At 41.7% G+C, this 16623-nt stretch overlaps 1 protein-coding gene across 1 annotated transcript in view; it reads right to left on the bottom strand.

Annotated features, from left to right (window-relative positions):
* Positions 1 to 7968: 7968 nt before the first annotated feature.
* LOX (lysyl oxidase) overlaps positions 7969 to 16623 on the bottom strand; it is a 68909-nt gene continuing 60254 nt past the window's right edge. The window contains exon 7 of the mRNA XM_073676897.1: positions 7969 to 12143. Coding sequence (XP_073532998.1) covers positions 12137 to 12143 — 7 coding nt within the window. The 3' untranslated portion in view covers positions 7969 to 12136. The remainder of the gene's footprint in view (positions 12144 to 16623) is intronic.

Below are 16623 nucleotides of genomic sequence, written 5' to 3'. Positions count from 1 at the left end.
ATAGATCTTTTTAAGGGAAGATTGCCAGCCAGGTAGGGAGGCACAACAGCCTTCTCTACAGCAGCAGCATAAATGCAGCAGCATTCGGAGCCGGAGCATCAGCCTGAGCGTCTCCAGCCACAACGTCAGAAGCGACCTCAAGAAAAGCAGCGCAGCAGCCACATCTGGATAGGAGTGGCGGCCGTTCGGACGGAGTATGCAGGACCAGGGACTCCTAGTCAAGTCGGCACAGCTCCAGCAGAATAGAAGATCCGCTGTATCCAAGGGAGATTTATCAGACTACATTCTGCCTCCTGTTCCGGAGGCCCCTAAAAAAACGTTCGACTAAAATTAATCACCGAGTCTATGCTCAGGGGTTAGCCAAGACGTGGCCTAAAAAATTAGGCTAGTCTTGTATAGAAGAGACCTTTTCAGAAGAGACCTGAAATTTTTCCTCTAATTTGAGATCCCTCATTAAGACTGGTAGAATATTTCCTTGAGATCCCTTTCCCACTCAGGAAAAACATTGAATAAATACAAAGCCCAAATATTTCCCGTGTTATCGGACAAATCTTCTGGGTCGGATGAAGGGGTTCAGTATGAGTCTTCTTCAAGTTCTTCCTCTTCTGAAAGTGACTCAGGAACTGGTCATTGTTTTCCACTAGATGAATTGGACAATTTAGTAAAGGCGGTGAGATCCACAATAGGACTAGTAAACCACAAAACTAAAAAATCGGTACAGGATATGTTTGGGATTCTGGATGAGAGGAAACACAAGACCTTCCCCATTAACGAGAAAGTGCAGGGGATCATTAATAAGGAACGTGAAAAAAACACGAAAAAACGAGCCCCCTTCCTTCAAGAGGAAATATTCCTTTGAAGCGGCAGCTACATCATCCTGGAACAAATCCCCTAAACTGGACATTGCTGTTTCTAAAGTCTGAAGGAAATATTTTCTTCCGTTTTGAGGATGCAGGATTGTTAAAAGACCCCTTAGACAGAAAGATTTATAGTTTCCTTAAGGATGCATGGGAGTTTTCAGTGAGGACATTAAAACCGGCCATAGCAGCGAGGTGTACAGCTAGGTCACTTATGGTCTGGTTAAATAATTTGGAGGATCAGCTAAAGGATAAGGTGCCCCGAGATTCCATCTTTGCCACACTCCCAGTAATGAAAGGGGCAGCTGCCTTCCTGTCAGACGCCTCAGCAGATTCAGCAAGACTAGCAGCCAGGTCCACAGCATTGTCTTAACGCAGTCCGCAGGGCCGTCTGGTTAAATTGCTGGCCGGGTGATATACGGCAAAGGTGAAACTGTGCTCTCTCCCTTGTGAAGGAGAATGCCTATTCTGCACAGCCCTGGATGATATCCTTGAAAAATCATGGGAGAGGAAAAAATGGTTCCCAAGATCTCCCTTTTTATTCTTTAAACTGCCCTTTCAGAGGAGGAAATTCAACAGAAAGAGGACATTCAGCGAGCAAGATAAATGGTGTAATCGCTCCAAAAGAAGTAAAGGGTTGCTTTTTGACGGCCCCTCCCAGGAGGGCGGAAAACCATCCCTATGACTTTGTTCTCCAGGTGGGGGTGAGGCTCTCTCTTCCTTCCAGCCTGGGAAAAAATTTCATCCAGTATCTGGATACTAAATCTAATAAAATCAGGATTGAGGCTGGAATTTCAAAAGCATCCATCAGAGAGATTTGTCATGACGCCTCCACAGGCATGTCCGCTAGAACAACTAACGTTAGACACAGTAGTGCTAAATCTATTAGAGAAGAACGTCTTATTAGCGGTTCCACTGAAAGAGAATGGGAAAGGGATCTACTCCCCTCTATTTCTCATAAGAAAACCAGTTGGCTCTTACAAGATGATAATCAACCTGAAAAATTGAAACAAGTTCCTAAAAATTCCCACATTCAAGATGGAGTCTGTAAAATCCGCTATAAGACTATGTGCCCACGTAGCAGATTTACATGTGTTTTTTCTGCCAGAGAGGAGCGTTTTTTCAGCGTTTTTACATGCGTTTTCGCATGCGTTTTTTCAAGCAGTTTTCCAAGCGATTTTGAGCATCACTTGGAAAAGTGCTTGACAAGTTGGTCACACAATATAAATCCATGCAACCGGCATGGATTTATAATGTGTGAACAACTGATGCTTTAAATGCAGCATCTATAGTAAAAAAAAGAGAATCAAAACGTTAAAAATAAAAAAAAAAACCTGTATATTCACCTCTCCGGCAGCCCCCGGTCTGCTCTCGGCCGCGTCCTCTCTCTCCTTGGCGTCCTGCAGTGTACTGTCAGGACTTGCGGTAACGGCATTTAGTCAGCTGATGGTCACGCGACCATCACTTGACCGCCGATGTCAGCGGTCGCGTGACCATCAGGTGACTAAATTACGTCACCGCAGGTCCTGACAGTACACCGCGGGACGCCAAGGAGAGAGGACGTGGCCGGGAGCAGACCAGGGGCCGCCGGAGAGGTGAGTATACAGGTTTTGTTTATTTTTAACTTTTTTATTTCTTTTTTTCACCGCGTGGTAGCCTGGATGAAGAGGAGTTCTAGTCTCCTCTTCATCCCGGGTACCACACGCACCGCGATTACGCTGCAAATTCGCGGCCATTGAGGAACATTGAAACGCAGCAAATCCACATATACCTGCGGGTTTGCTGCTTTTCAATGTTCCTCAATGGCTGCGAATTTGCAGCGTAATCGCAGTAGAAATGGTCATGCTGCGTTTTGCAACGCAATGCGAATTCGGCGCGCAAATTAGCGCATCATGTGCACAGCACATCCGAATTCACATTGCTTTGTATGGCAGACTGTTTTACCACCGTTTTCGCGGCTTTTTCGCAGCCGCAAAAACGCTACGTGAGCACTTAACCTTAAGCTGCTCTTTCCTGGATGTTATATGGCGGTACTAGATCTAAAGATTGCCTATTACCATGTACCAATACATGTGGAGATTCAGAGGTTTCTCAGGGTAGCAGTAACAATAGGGGGGGAGTCAGGAGGCATTTTCAGTACAAAGTCCTTCCCTTTGTCTTGGCAGTAGCATCTCGGGTGTTCACAAAGTTAATAGATGAAGTTATAACCCACCTCCAAGGAAAAAACAGACTGACTGTTCCCTATCTAGACAATTTCCTGACAGTAGGAAACTAATTCAATCATTGTCAGGGACAAGTGGAGGAAGTATGCAGCACATTAATAAGCTTAGGATGGTGTTTGAATCTACAAAAATCAAGATTAGAGCTACAAAAAACACAATTTTTTTTAGGTCTCATGTTGGACTTCGATCGTCAGGAGTGTCGTCTTCCAGAACAAAAAAGGGAAAAAATAGTCAGTCTGATTTCCATGGCAATACAAAACCCTGTAGTGACCCTCAGGGGAGCAATGTTCCTACTTGGTTCCCTCACCTCCTGTATCCCGGCGGTGAATTTGGCCCAGATCAATACAAGAGAATTACAGTGGTACATTCTAGGAAATGAGTTAGCCTTACAAGGCCATCTAGAAGGCACTGTACAACCTCGCAGGCAACAAGCAGGTGTCTAGGTTTATTATAGTGTGTACTAGATCTAGATCTATCCCTGTATCAAAGACTCCTCTTGGGATCTGAATTTAGTGTTAAATGCGTTAACAGAATCACCCTTTGAGCCTTTAAGTTTGAGTTCCATAAAAATAGTCAGCCTATAAACTATACTACTGGTAGCTTTGACATCAGCCCATAGGGTGACTGACATACAGGCCCTATCAGCAGATCCTCCCTTTACCCTAGTACTGGAGGACAGAATAATTTTGAAACCAGATCTGGCTTTTTTACCTAAGGTTGTGTCTAAATTTCATAGATCATAGGAGATCGTTTTACCATCCTTCTGTCCTAACCCTAAAAATCATAAAGAAGAAAGGTTTCATAACTTAAATGTTAGGAGATGTCTTCTGCAGTATTTGGCATCTACAGAATCTTGGAGGAATGGTAGAGCTCTATTCATATGCTTTCAGGGCCCTAAAAAGGATCAATGGTTTCAAAAGGTACTTTATTGAGGTGGATAAGAGAAGCCATCAAGATAGCCTATGCGGGGGCAGGTAGAGTAGTTCCAGAATATCTGAAAGCCCACTATACGAGATCGATGGCAACGTTCTGGGCAGAGAGATCAGATGTATCCATCAAACAGATCTGTAAAGCGGCAAACGTGGTCTTCTCCTTTCTACCTTTTATAAGCACTATAGGCTGAATCTGTTTTCCTCTTCTGACCTCACGTTTGGGAGAAGGGTTCTACAGGCTGTCTCTCCCTAATATATATAATAATTGTCTGTAATTCTCTTGTTGGTGCTGTCATGGGTGACAGAAAAACACATATATTACTTACCGGTAATGTGTTTTTTAGGAACCCATGACAGCACCCTTATATTCCCTTCCATTACTAAGTTTATCACCCTCTGGTTGCTGGGTATTTGTTATTCACTTATTGGTGGAAGTTCAGAAAATATTTATGTGTGTACACTAACCATTGGAGGTCCTCTCGTGCTCTGTAAAGCAACTGATGCAGAGAGAGACGCCGCCCTTTTTATCCTAAAGGTTTCCTGTCCTTGAAGGGCTGATCCCCACTCTCGTTGACGCTGTCATGGGCTCCGAAAAAGCACATTACCGGTAAGTAATATACGTCTTTCCTCATGTGCAGACATTGCAGGACCTTAGTTATCCATGGTTACGACCACTGATCTAGTGACAGTTGGCTAGTTGCTAGTGGTTGTAGCCATTGATACCTAAGGTCCTGCAATGCCTGCGCATGAGGAAAGAGACTTAGCGAATCAGTAAAACTATACTACATTTCTAATTGTAGGTATTTGCTAATATTGTTATTATTACACCTACTACATATTGGGATAGGATCTTGGAGATGGGAATACCCCTTTTAAGTCTTTTTTTTTTTTTTTTTTTTTTTTACTAAGGAGATAGAGATCATTGGAATCTGCACGAATTCTCGGCTCTGGTAAGCATTCATATGTTGTCTTTGCTTACCACCTCTGACAATAGTTTATCTAGCCAGAAAACGAAAGGGTTTCGCTTTTGAATTTGAACCGCTCAATCTTTCTCTCCCTCTACATTATCTGTCGGTCATTAGATGGGTGGATACTATGTGTATGGTGGCCAGAAGTGTGAGCGGAGACTAAGATGTCTGATTCTTTAGCTTGATCATCCTCAGGCCATGTCCAAATTATCCGGTAAGCTTGCTTGGCTCTCTCCCATTTCCGTGTTGGGTGTGGCCAGAAAGCCTTATCTAGAGGAAAAACAAGAGAATAAGACATTTGACAGCTGCCTGATCTGTCTCTCCCCCAACAGCATCTCAAAGGGGAGAGATGGTTGGCTGATATCCCAAAACTCAGAGTTAGGCTTTTTTCTGTGTATGGGGCCTTAGTCCGAGAATGTATTGTTCAGCTTGTCTAATGTTTTTCTGATTAGAATTTGGTCTTGAGCATAAATTGATCTTCCATTCACTAGACAGATGAGGATAAGCTCAGAAAAGAAAAGTGAATTGATTTTTTTTTTTATTCTGAAATCCCCCTGTAAACTCATGAGCCTAAAGTATGGCACTCGTGTTATGCAAGTACCCCGATAATATGGTCATATACTTGCTCTGCTTTTTCTTTCTTTGTTGACAAGCTGCAGCAGGGACGTCAGGATTACTGCACATGTGACCTCTGCAAATAATCATCAGGCTCAGCAGCTCGTGCCGTCTACATCTGCATCTCCACTGAGCTCAGTGATTGGCTGTAGCCGTCACACATGCTGCAGTTGTGATGTCACTGCTGTCAACAAAACACCAGGAAAAAGGCATCACTGGACCTGTACAGACCAGGAAAGCATCAGAGAGGCATCACTGGACCTTTACAGACCAGGAAAGCACCAGAGAGGCATCACTGGACCTTTACAGACCAGGAAAGCACCAGAGAGGCGCCACTGGACCTTTACAGACCAGGAAAGCACCAGAGAGGCGCCACTGGACCTTTACAGACCAGGAAAGCATCAGTTAAGCATCACTGGACCTTTACAGACCAGGAAAGCACCAGAGAGGCATCACTGGACCTTTACAGACTAGGAAAGCACCAGTTAGGCATCACTGGACCTGTGCAGACCAAGAAAGCACCAGTTAGGCATCACTGGACCTTTTATAGACAAGGAAAGCACCAGTTAGGCATCACTGGACCTTTACAGACCAGGAAAGCACCAGTTAGGCATCACTGGACCTTTACAGACCAGGAAAGCACCAATTAGGCATCACTGGACCTTTACAGACCAGGAAAGCACCAGAGAGGCGCCACTGGACCTTTACAGGCCTGGAAAGCACCAGAAAGGCGCCACTGGACCTTTACAGGCCTGGAAAGCACCAGAGAGGCGCCACTGGACCTTTACAGGCCTGGAAAGCACCAGAGAGGCGCCACTGGACCTTTACAGGCCTGGAAAGCACCAGAGAGGCGCCACTGGACCTTTACAGGCCTGGAAAGCACCAGAGAGGCGCCACTGGACCTTTACAGGCCTGGAAAGCACCAGAGAGGCGCCACTGGACCTTTACAGGCCTGGAAAGCACCAGAGAGGCGCCACTGGACCTTTACAGGCCTGGAAAGCACCAGAGAGGCGCCACTGGACCTTTACAGGCCTGGAAAGCACCAGAGAGGCGCCACTGGACCTTTACAGGCCTGGAAAGCACCAGAGAGGCGCCACTGGACCTTTACAGGCCTGGAAAGCACCAGAGAGGCGCCACTGGACCTTTACAGGCCTGGAAAGCACCAGAGAGGCGCCACTGGACCTTTACAGGCCTGGAAAGCACCAGAGAGGCGCCACTGGACCTTTACAGGCCTGGAAAGCACCAGAGAGGCGCCACTGGACCTTTACAGGCCTGGAAAGCACCAGAGAGGCGCCACTGGACCTTTACAGGCCTGGAAAGCACCAGAGAGGCGCCACTGGACCTTTACAGGCCTGGAAAGCACCAGAGAGGCGCCACTGGACCTTTACAGGCCTGGAAAGCACCAGAGAGGCGCCACTGGACCTTTACAGGCCTGGAAAGCACCAGAGAGGCGCCACTGGACCTTTACAGGCCTGGAAAGCACCAGAGAGGCGCCACTGGACCTTTACAGGCCTGGAAAGCACCAGAGAGGCGCCACTGGACCTTTACAGGCCTGGAAAGCACCAGAGAGGCGCCACTGGACCTTTACAGGCCTGGAAAGCACCAGAGAGGCGCCACTGGACCTTTAGAGGGTGAGAATCTCAGCTTTTATAACATTTTGAAATGAAAAAACATTCTTTTTACTCCTAGTTACATATAAACAAGACGACTTATTCTTTATGAAAAACTTGAAATACTTTATTCAAGTCATTTTCACATAATTTTGCAACCATAGTGGAGGCAGGCAAAAGACAAGTATGAAAGTATGCTAGAAAAGTAGCCTGTGTCATAAATATGAGATTTCTGAATAAAAGTTCTAAAGTTCAACTTATAAGCAAACAAGAAACAGAAGCAAAAGACAAATTGTGTCACCAAATCTACAGTATAGCAAAATAAAGATAAAGCTCTCTGTTTAAGTAGCATAGGCTTGTATGGATTTAATTCAAGTTACAATTAAGCACCATTTAACACTCTTTCTTCCATGGAAACAAAACCATTCAATACCATTGTTCCTTTGCGATGTATGACACTGCATAGTGACGTAACATGCACTATTTGGTAACAAAAAGAATGTTCCTTCATAATCATATTAAATACATGATTGCAGTATTAAATATGAACTGTACAATGAATAAAATATTTTTCATGTCATGGAAAACATTGGTTTCTGTGTGTGCTCAGCTTATTGTCCGAAGTAAAGTGAAATACAGGTAGGCTTGTTTCACACAGTGCAGTTATAACACTGTTTTTATTTTTTTTCGGCCAAAGTTAGAGACCTGGATTCAAAGGCTTAATTTTGTCAGATTATCATGGGGAAACTCTTCTATCTGTAATCACAGTGACCTTCAGCTGTCAAGTAACCCAGCAGCAAGTATTCACATTCTGTACAGCACCACATCAAGAAAAAATAAGCACTACAAAGGCAGCCACTTGATTACTAAAATAATGTAATGCTGCATTTCTCGTGTAGGTTAGACATTTTTAGCTGTCTTTTTAGTTTAGCTAATAAACACACAGACAACCTCCCCCTGTATCGATTTAAATATATGGAAATGAGTTACCTAAAACAGACTCACAGAAATCTGCACTGTGTGAACATAGCCATAGGCTAATTAAAGAAGCACTCCCAGATTTTATTTTTCTACCTGCAACCCCACCTGGTTGTCGGCCTGTGAAACTTCTCTTATACACAGTGTATTACACCCATTTAGATAATTTAGCCTCCTCTTTTGTTAGCTGCAACATCTATCTTGGTTCCTGGCTCTCCTGCTTATCATTTCTCTATACTCCGCTAGCAATCCCATGATGCGTCAGCATAGTATCATATGACTAGCTAGTGCCAATACCATCTCTACTGAGGGGTCACTAGGATTATCCTTACATCTATATTTCCCTAATTTTAAGAGATTATAATTATACAGTCTGGGAGGCTAATCTGTCATCTCCTACAATACACGTGTATGTGACAGGAGCCATGGAATTATCATCAGGAAGTGTGATAACTGTTTCTGATCCTTCCCCACCCCCCACCATCCTGTGGGGAAACTTCATCAGTACTGCCATGCAATTTCATCATACAGGAAGTTCTAGTGACAGAGATGGTGACCCCCTTCAGGGAATATAAAGCCATGAAATTCACAGGGGGTGACCAGGAGATCACAGAACCTAACTGAAGAGAAGTATGTTGTTAATGAATTTTTAGATAGAAACAACTAAACGTATTGCTAGCTGAATTATACATATCGGGGGACTAATGAACGAATAAATTAAAAAAAACTGGAGTACTACTTTAAACAGACTGAGCCAGGCTAAAATTAGGAATAATTAACCATATATTCATCAGGTACATTGTAACAAACCACTCTACCCAAAATGGGGTCCCAAAAATTGAAAAAGTGGAAGTTTATGCCACTCCATAAGATAAATATGCATGCTACCACAAACCACAGGAGTTTTATTGGCAATAAAAAGGCAAATATTTTATTAAACACTTAAAGACATAGGACATACAACAAGGAACAACCCGGCATAAAAAGTGGGGCTGCATATATACATATATTCAGATTAGCCAATCGTAGAGAGTAGAAATAACAATGGATAAAAAAACAACAGTGTTTAACCCCTAGTGGGGTAGTTGTCTAAGTGCTGCATACAGTAAAAGTCTATAAAGATATGCATTTTTAGTATAACAGATCGTGTCAGCACATAAACCCCTATAATCAATGTTAAGATCATATTTGCCTTTTTATTGCCAATAAAACTCCTGTGGTTTGTGGTAGCATGCATAAAATTAGGAATAGTAACTTGTAAAGAAGAATAACTTAACACCGCACACTTTTAGCATCAAATCTGTTAGGTTGATATTTAACTCTTTACAACACTATATCCTTTTATTACACTTATGATTAACTATGCAATATCCTAGTGCAAATTAAGTTTGATCATTCCCTAAATGCCCTATACTTAGAGATGTAGAATTCTATTCACATGTGCAGCCTATGTCAGATTATATCGGCATTAAGTTTGGACCTCATGCTATAATTTTTCTTGGAATAGATTTGCAAATTTGAGTTACTCTCTTTTGGAAATTGAAACTTCTAAATGTGTTTTGGCTAGTGAACATTAATCTTAACTCCATCAAGTGACCACATTGGAATACATTACTCTTGTGGTAAAGCATTGTTATACACCAGTCTACATAGATGACATGTCACCATCACTTCTGCACCCAGGATTTTACTTGGAATGCAAGTCACGGTCACCCAGCACTGGAAAAATAAATTAAGGATAGCTAAAGTTTAGTTTAAACGGAATCTGTCAGTAGATTTTTGCTACCTCGCAAAGAGACCCTGATGTATCACTTGGTTTACTGGGTGCAGCAGTTCTGACACAATTTGAATTTTTAGCAATGCAGCAGAGTGGAGAAAGCTAACCCCACCCCCACCCTATGTAAATAGGCTATTGACAGTGAGCTGCTTATCACAGGAGGGGGCTGAGTTGCACTAGCATGCAAGTGCTACTGTAGTCTGGGCAATGATAATCACCAGGTGATAAAACCTTCATTATAAGTAAACGACACACAGCCTGACATGTGACACATCCTTGAAATCTGTGTTTTAACTCCTACCTCATGCTGTCCTCAGATTACCCAGCAAAAACCTGCTGACAGATTCTCTTTTAAGTGCTTAGGGAATACTAGTGGAGGCTTTAATAAAAGATCATGAGGATATTTGCATGCATTTCTTAGGTTGCCTTTAAATTACTATCACGAGAAAAAACACTTAACATGCAGATATGGGGTTAATCTGCAGGTTAATAGCATTATCATGCCCAGCACCCGCAATTAGCTGAATTCTGCAGGGAGAAAATTAACTTTATTCCCCGGGCAGCATTCAGGTTTCAATCACGGGGCGGCGCAGGTTCAGTCACTGACCCTGACTGACAGCCGGCCCCTGTGCAAAGCCAGTGTCCGTCAGTGCCGGGAGTGCGGTTACAGCCACCTCTCTGTATACTCAGGTGCCGCCCCCGTGACTGAAGCTGGAACGCTGCTGGGGGGAATAAAGTTAATTTTCTTTCCACAGGTTCTCTTTAATACTTCTGTGCCTTGGTAACACATTTATCTTCTCCAAGAATTTAATCTGCATATGCACATTTGCATTACTTAGTTTGGCATTACTTGCCAGTAGTATTTGTTGAAAAATATGGTACATTTTCTTATATGCAGCTCTTATCCAGAACTGTGCATCTCCATGGTTACAGACTACAAGTAAAGATATGTAGTCTGGTCCTGTGTTACTCCACTCCATTTGTCCTCATTTCTTGTTAAACTAAAGAATTAGTCATGTGACTCTTAAGCCGAACTCGATAGCCTCATATGCTTTTGAGGCTGTCGAGTTTGGATCAGGAGAGCCGTGGCCGGTATCTGTATGGTGTAAAATTAGTATCTGTATGGTGTAAAATTAATGCCTATTTTGGCTCATTTTATACAATTGTTTCCCAGGTCTAAACACAATTCAGATATTTTAATTTAGGATTTGACTTTTGCAAACCATGTGCAGTCATTTTTACTGTTAGATCAGGACTATTTATAAGGATATGCTAGCCTCTTAAGGGATTGTCACAACTCAAATATGCACTTATCGGAAAGCACGTCACTTATTACATTGAGTTATAATTAGCGTCTTCCACATCCCTCCTTTAGTGAATGCCCATTTCAGTAGTGTCCATTCCTTTAAGTAGCACAATCTGTTGACTACTTCATTTCCAGAGTAAGATTATGTAATTACCGCCATCACTCTGAACATCGGCTCCATTTGCATGAGAAACATAGCTGAAAATGATTGTTACATAACCTTAAGAAAAGGCTTCACTCTGGTATGAATCATTAGGAAGCTTAGAAGTGCAATGGTGAAGGAAAAGTATGTCATCTTCATAGGTAGGATGTATACCAGAAAATTATATAGTGTAGAATTTTTTTTCCCATGATAAGAATGTACAAATATGATTCATATTTTTATCTAGATTTTTATATAGTACTTTGCCGTTAACCCTATACCACTTACTGTTTTATGAATTAATAGATGACTGGTCCACTTTGTTGTCTACATAGATTTTCCACATAATATTCACTTAAATACATGGCATTGTCTGGCTCAGTTGTACATATTAGTGTTACAATACTCATTATCACTAACAATCCACATCTTGAGGTTTGTAGGGCAAACAAGTTGGGTCTTATTGCTCATTGATACAGAAACCATTGTGCTTCATTGTAGCATACACTTAAATGTTGTTTGTCTGTATCAGAAAAAAAAATACAATTTATTCCTACACAGATGAACCAGAAATTGTATATATTAAAATAGCGCTAGCTCTGTTACATGTGGTAAAAATCCAGTTACGTTCTTGTCAAAGTCCATATGCTTCCATTGAAAAGTGTTTACATCCAACGACTTCTTAACTCCAGAATAATCGAACCTTGGAATGGATTTCTTTACTGCAGTCTAATAGCTGTGAAAAGAAATAACATAATATGGTTTAACCTACGCTTAAAACAAAATACTGGAATGGGTGCAACTTGTTCATGAAAATATGAACATGCCACAAGGGGCTTGGCATGGGCACCCTGACTTTTTATACAATTGGTAATGCTGTTTTTCAGATCATGGAAACTATTTGGCAATATCCAGCACAAACTGATCAGAATGAATTCCTTTTATCCAAATGGAAACTTAATATTCAGAACTACACAAGAGAAATGGTTCTGTGCTTGCCAGTAAGGAACACTCCTATGGAAGACACTGGCTTTGTTCATGGAAATAGGACTTCAAAAAATACACTTTATCCCAGGGAAATGATTTTCATCTCCCCAGTGACACTAGTTCTTTTTCAGTTGGGTTTTGTTTTCTCACAATTTAGATTTTTTTTCTAGTTTCAGAACAGGCAATGCAGTAAAATGTGAGTGTCCTTTAAAACCTTATGTTCCAATATTTCTGAGTGAGTAAGAAAATATTTTGTTAGCTCTCCTACAATTTGAGTCCCCATACCATTTTTTGACGACGATAAAAACATCTAAAACTATTTAAAAAGGAAAACTTTGTAACAAAATTGGCTCTGAAATTATTACTGCCTCCATCATGTGTAATCTGTTGGGACTGTGGCAACAATTTGCTTGCAAGCAACCTTACCTAATTATTGAATAACGATAAGCACAGCCAGCAGCAGTTGACTGCCACAGTTATGGGATGCCTAAAGTCAGGGGTCCTACAGCAAAAGTTAAAATGGGCCCAGCATATGATGCATAGTTTAACCAACTAGGACTGTTGGGTCTAATATTTTTTTTCCCTCCTGCACACCCTTTCCTTGACACTTTTCTCCACTTGTTTGTTAGCAGTGCGGAGAGAGGAGTCCTATACGGGTTTTCTTTTTCTTTACCCAACTGCAAAAAGCAGTGACCCTTCTTCCAAAGTTGTCATAGCAGCCACATTGTCTACCCCTGTGTTAGGCACTTTCTTGGACTTAACTTAATTCCAGTGCTTTCGATAAGTGTCATGCCACTTTCAGTATTTTATTATCAAAAATCTACCGCTGTCAGATGTGTATAAAGGATACGGTCTGAATTCGCTAGCTAAGCCATCCCCCATCTGTGTCACATCTAAAAAAAGAGATATAGATGAGGGCTGAGCCTTAAAGCCTGCCCTCTTCCAAAAGTCACTACCACCCAGAAAGGAGAGGGGAAGTTCCCCTATGTCAAAACAGATGAGGAAGTGGAACTGCCGGGCAGGCACTGACAGCGGGGCACCCGTTAGTTTTCATAATGGAAATTAATTTGTGAGACTAAACAATTTCAATTTGAAACTCGTCTAAAGCTCTTTTTATCTTGTTAAGGCGTTGCACTGATGACAAGCAAGACCGTACAGAAATTCAATTCCAGTTATAATCAATTAAATTTCCCATATACACCATGGGAAAAAAGGGAGAGTAAGTGGATCTTTACTGAGATTCCTGCTGTGTTAAATTATTTTTTTCTGGATGCTGAAAGACATCAAATTTGTTATTGAATGCCACCCATGTTAATGTATAATTGGGTAAATCTTAATTCTCCACATGTGACGCTTTAAAGCAAACATTTTTAACTTATTGCTTGTTTAATTTCTGCTTGCCCCAAAATATATTTGACAGCTCTAATAAGTGTCATAACATATTTTCATTCATTATTGGTACCCCTCCCTGATACCTATAGAGCTTAGTTATTGCATATAGGTTCATATCTGCTCTTGCTAACAAAATTGCTCTAATGGATATAGGTTTAGAACAGGTATCCATATTGGAGTTATGAATCTACATTTATTTACTTACCAAGGGTGAATATCAGCTTACTGTCTACATGCCTTGCTTTTTAGAAAAGTGTAATTTTCTGGACTTTTTATACAGCAAGCAGACCACAGGTATATCACACAGTATAATTTCTAAAAATTTTACTCGTATCAATGGAGATAGCATATGTGCTTATTAGTAAATGTCAGTCTTTATATCATGACCACCCACAACAAGTACTTTGATTTTACATATAGGACGCAATTACACTTCCTACTGCAGAATACTAGTAGAGGAGAGTGAAGCCAGCACTGACTTGCCACAGGGATTGCATGACATAATGTAACGCAATCCCCAGGAGAGCCAGTGCCGAGCCCGCTAGAATGGCGCCCGCACCAGAGATAAGTACAGGTGTTATTATTTTATTGGGGAAAACTGGAATTCATAAGCAGTTGTCCAAGTAGTGGACAACCCGTTTAATTTAAAGGAACCTGTCATCTAAATTAATTTAAATTAAATGTTTGAATCCGCACATGTAGCCCCATTTAATACAGCAGCTGGCCAGCTTCTGACAATCTCAGCAAATCCTGTGATTTTCTAGGGGATCCCTTGGCCAAGCCGACAATTATTTGGCAGTGATTCAGATGTAACACAGCATAGAGACACCTTATGTCCTCCAGAGCGAGAGCTGCTGCTAATTAGTAATGCTCCACTCTGGCTCATGGAGAGGATACCAAGCTGAGATCTTCCCTTTTTGACTATTAGATCACATGCACACGTTGAGTATTTGGTGAGTTTTTTACATCAGTATTTGTAAGCCAAAACCAGGAGTGGGTGAAAAATACAGGAGTGGTGACGTGTTCCTATTATACTTTTCCTCTGATTGTTCCATTCCTGGTTTTGGCTTACAAATACTGATGTAAAATAATCACCAAATACTCAACGTGTGTTGACACCTATTTTACAGTTGTCAGAACTGCGCCGGTATATATGATGTAAGAAGTGTGTATGCCATTAATAAGGTGGCACTGGCCCACCACAATATTAGAGGATTCTCTAGTGGTCCCAGTGTCAAAACAACACAATTTAGAGCTGACTTTGAAGCCAAGTTTTTCATTTGAAGGATTCATACATGTAGTGATAGCGATAAAGTTTACATTGCAATTAAAGAGGTAGTGCACAAGGTTTGTATTAACATTCCAAACATCTAAAAACACGTGAAGTGCCTGTGTATAGAGCAGGCTCCAGAGTTGAGCTCCTCCATACACTGCAGGTGCTGGCTGTGTTATACAGCCGTCTCCTGCATTTAACAGAGCAAGCCTGTGACGTTTGCAATGGATGCTGCAGGCTTGCTTAAGCCAGTGGCAAGTTTCATATGAGATTAATAATTCTGGTTCCTGGAAAATAGTGACATAAGCCAAATAATAAAAAATGCTTAGAATTTTTTAAAAAGCAAAAAGATCTACAGTACAGACCAAAAGTTTGGACACACCTTCTCATTTAAATATTTTTCTGTATTTTCATGACTATGAAAATTGTACATTCACACTGAAGGCGTCAAAACTATGAATTAACACATGTGGAATTATATACTTAACAAAAAAGTGTGAAACAACCGAAAATATGTCTTATATTCTAGGTTCTTCAAAGTAGCCACCTTTTGCTTTGATGACTGCTTTGCACACTCTTGGCATTCTCTTGATGAGCTTCAAGAGGTAGTCACTGGAAATGGTTTTCACTTCACTGGTGTGCCCTGTCAGGTTAATAAGTGGGATTTCTTGCCTTATAAATGGGGTTGGGACCATCAGTTGTGTTGTGCAGAAGTCTGGTGGAGACACAGCTGATAATCCTACTGAATAGACTGTTAGCTGCTTTTTTCTTGCTATAATACAAATTCTAAGTAAAGAAAAATGAGTGGCCATCATTACTTTAAGAAATGAAGGTGAGTCAGTCTGAAAAATTGGGAAAACTTTGAAAGTGTCCCCAAGTGCAGTTGCAAAAACCATCAAGCTCTACAAAGAAACTGGCTCACATGAGGACCGCCCCAGGAAAGGAAGACCAAGCGTCACCTCTAATTCTGAGGATAAGTTTATCCGAGGCACCAGCCTCAGAAATCGCAGGTTAACAGCAGCTCAGATTAGAGACCAGGTCAATGCCACACAGAGTTCTAGCAGTAGACACATCTCTTCAACAACTGTTAAGAGGAGACTTTGTGCAGCAGGCCTTCATGGTAAAATATCTGCTAGGAAACCACTGCTAAAGACAGGCAACAAGCAGAAGAGACTTGTTTGGGCTAAAGAACACAAGGAATGGACATTAGACCAGTGGAAATCTGTGCTTTGGTCTGATGAGTCCAAATTTGAGATCTTTGGTTCCAACCACCGTGTCTTTGTGCGACGCAGAAAAGGAAAACCGATGGACTCTACATGCCTGGTTCCCACCATGAAGCATGGGGGAGGAGGTGTGATGGTGTGGGGGTGCTTTTCTGGTGACACTGTTGGGGATTTATTCAAAATTGAAGGCATACTGAACCAGCATGGCTACCACAGCATCTTGCAGCGGCATGCTATTCCATCCGGTTTGCTCTTAGTTGGACCATTATTTATTTTTCAACAGGACAATGACCCCAAACACACCTCCAGGCTGTGTAAGGACTATTTTACCAAGAAGGAGA

Source organism: Phyllobates terribilis, unplaced genomic scaffold, assembly GCF_046119375.1.
Source record: "Phyllobates terribilis strain yellow unplaced genomic scaffold, ASM4611937v1 Scaffold_1__5_contigs__length_1240528914, whole genome shotgun sequence".
Lineage (NCBI taxonomy): Eukaryota > Metazoa > Chordata > Amphibia > Anura > Dendrobatidae > Phyllobates > Phyllobates terribilis.
This window is presented reverse-complemented; position numbering and strand designations above follow the sequence as displayed.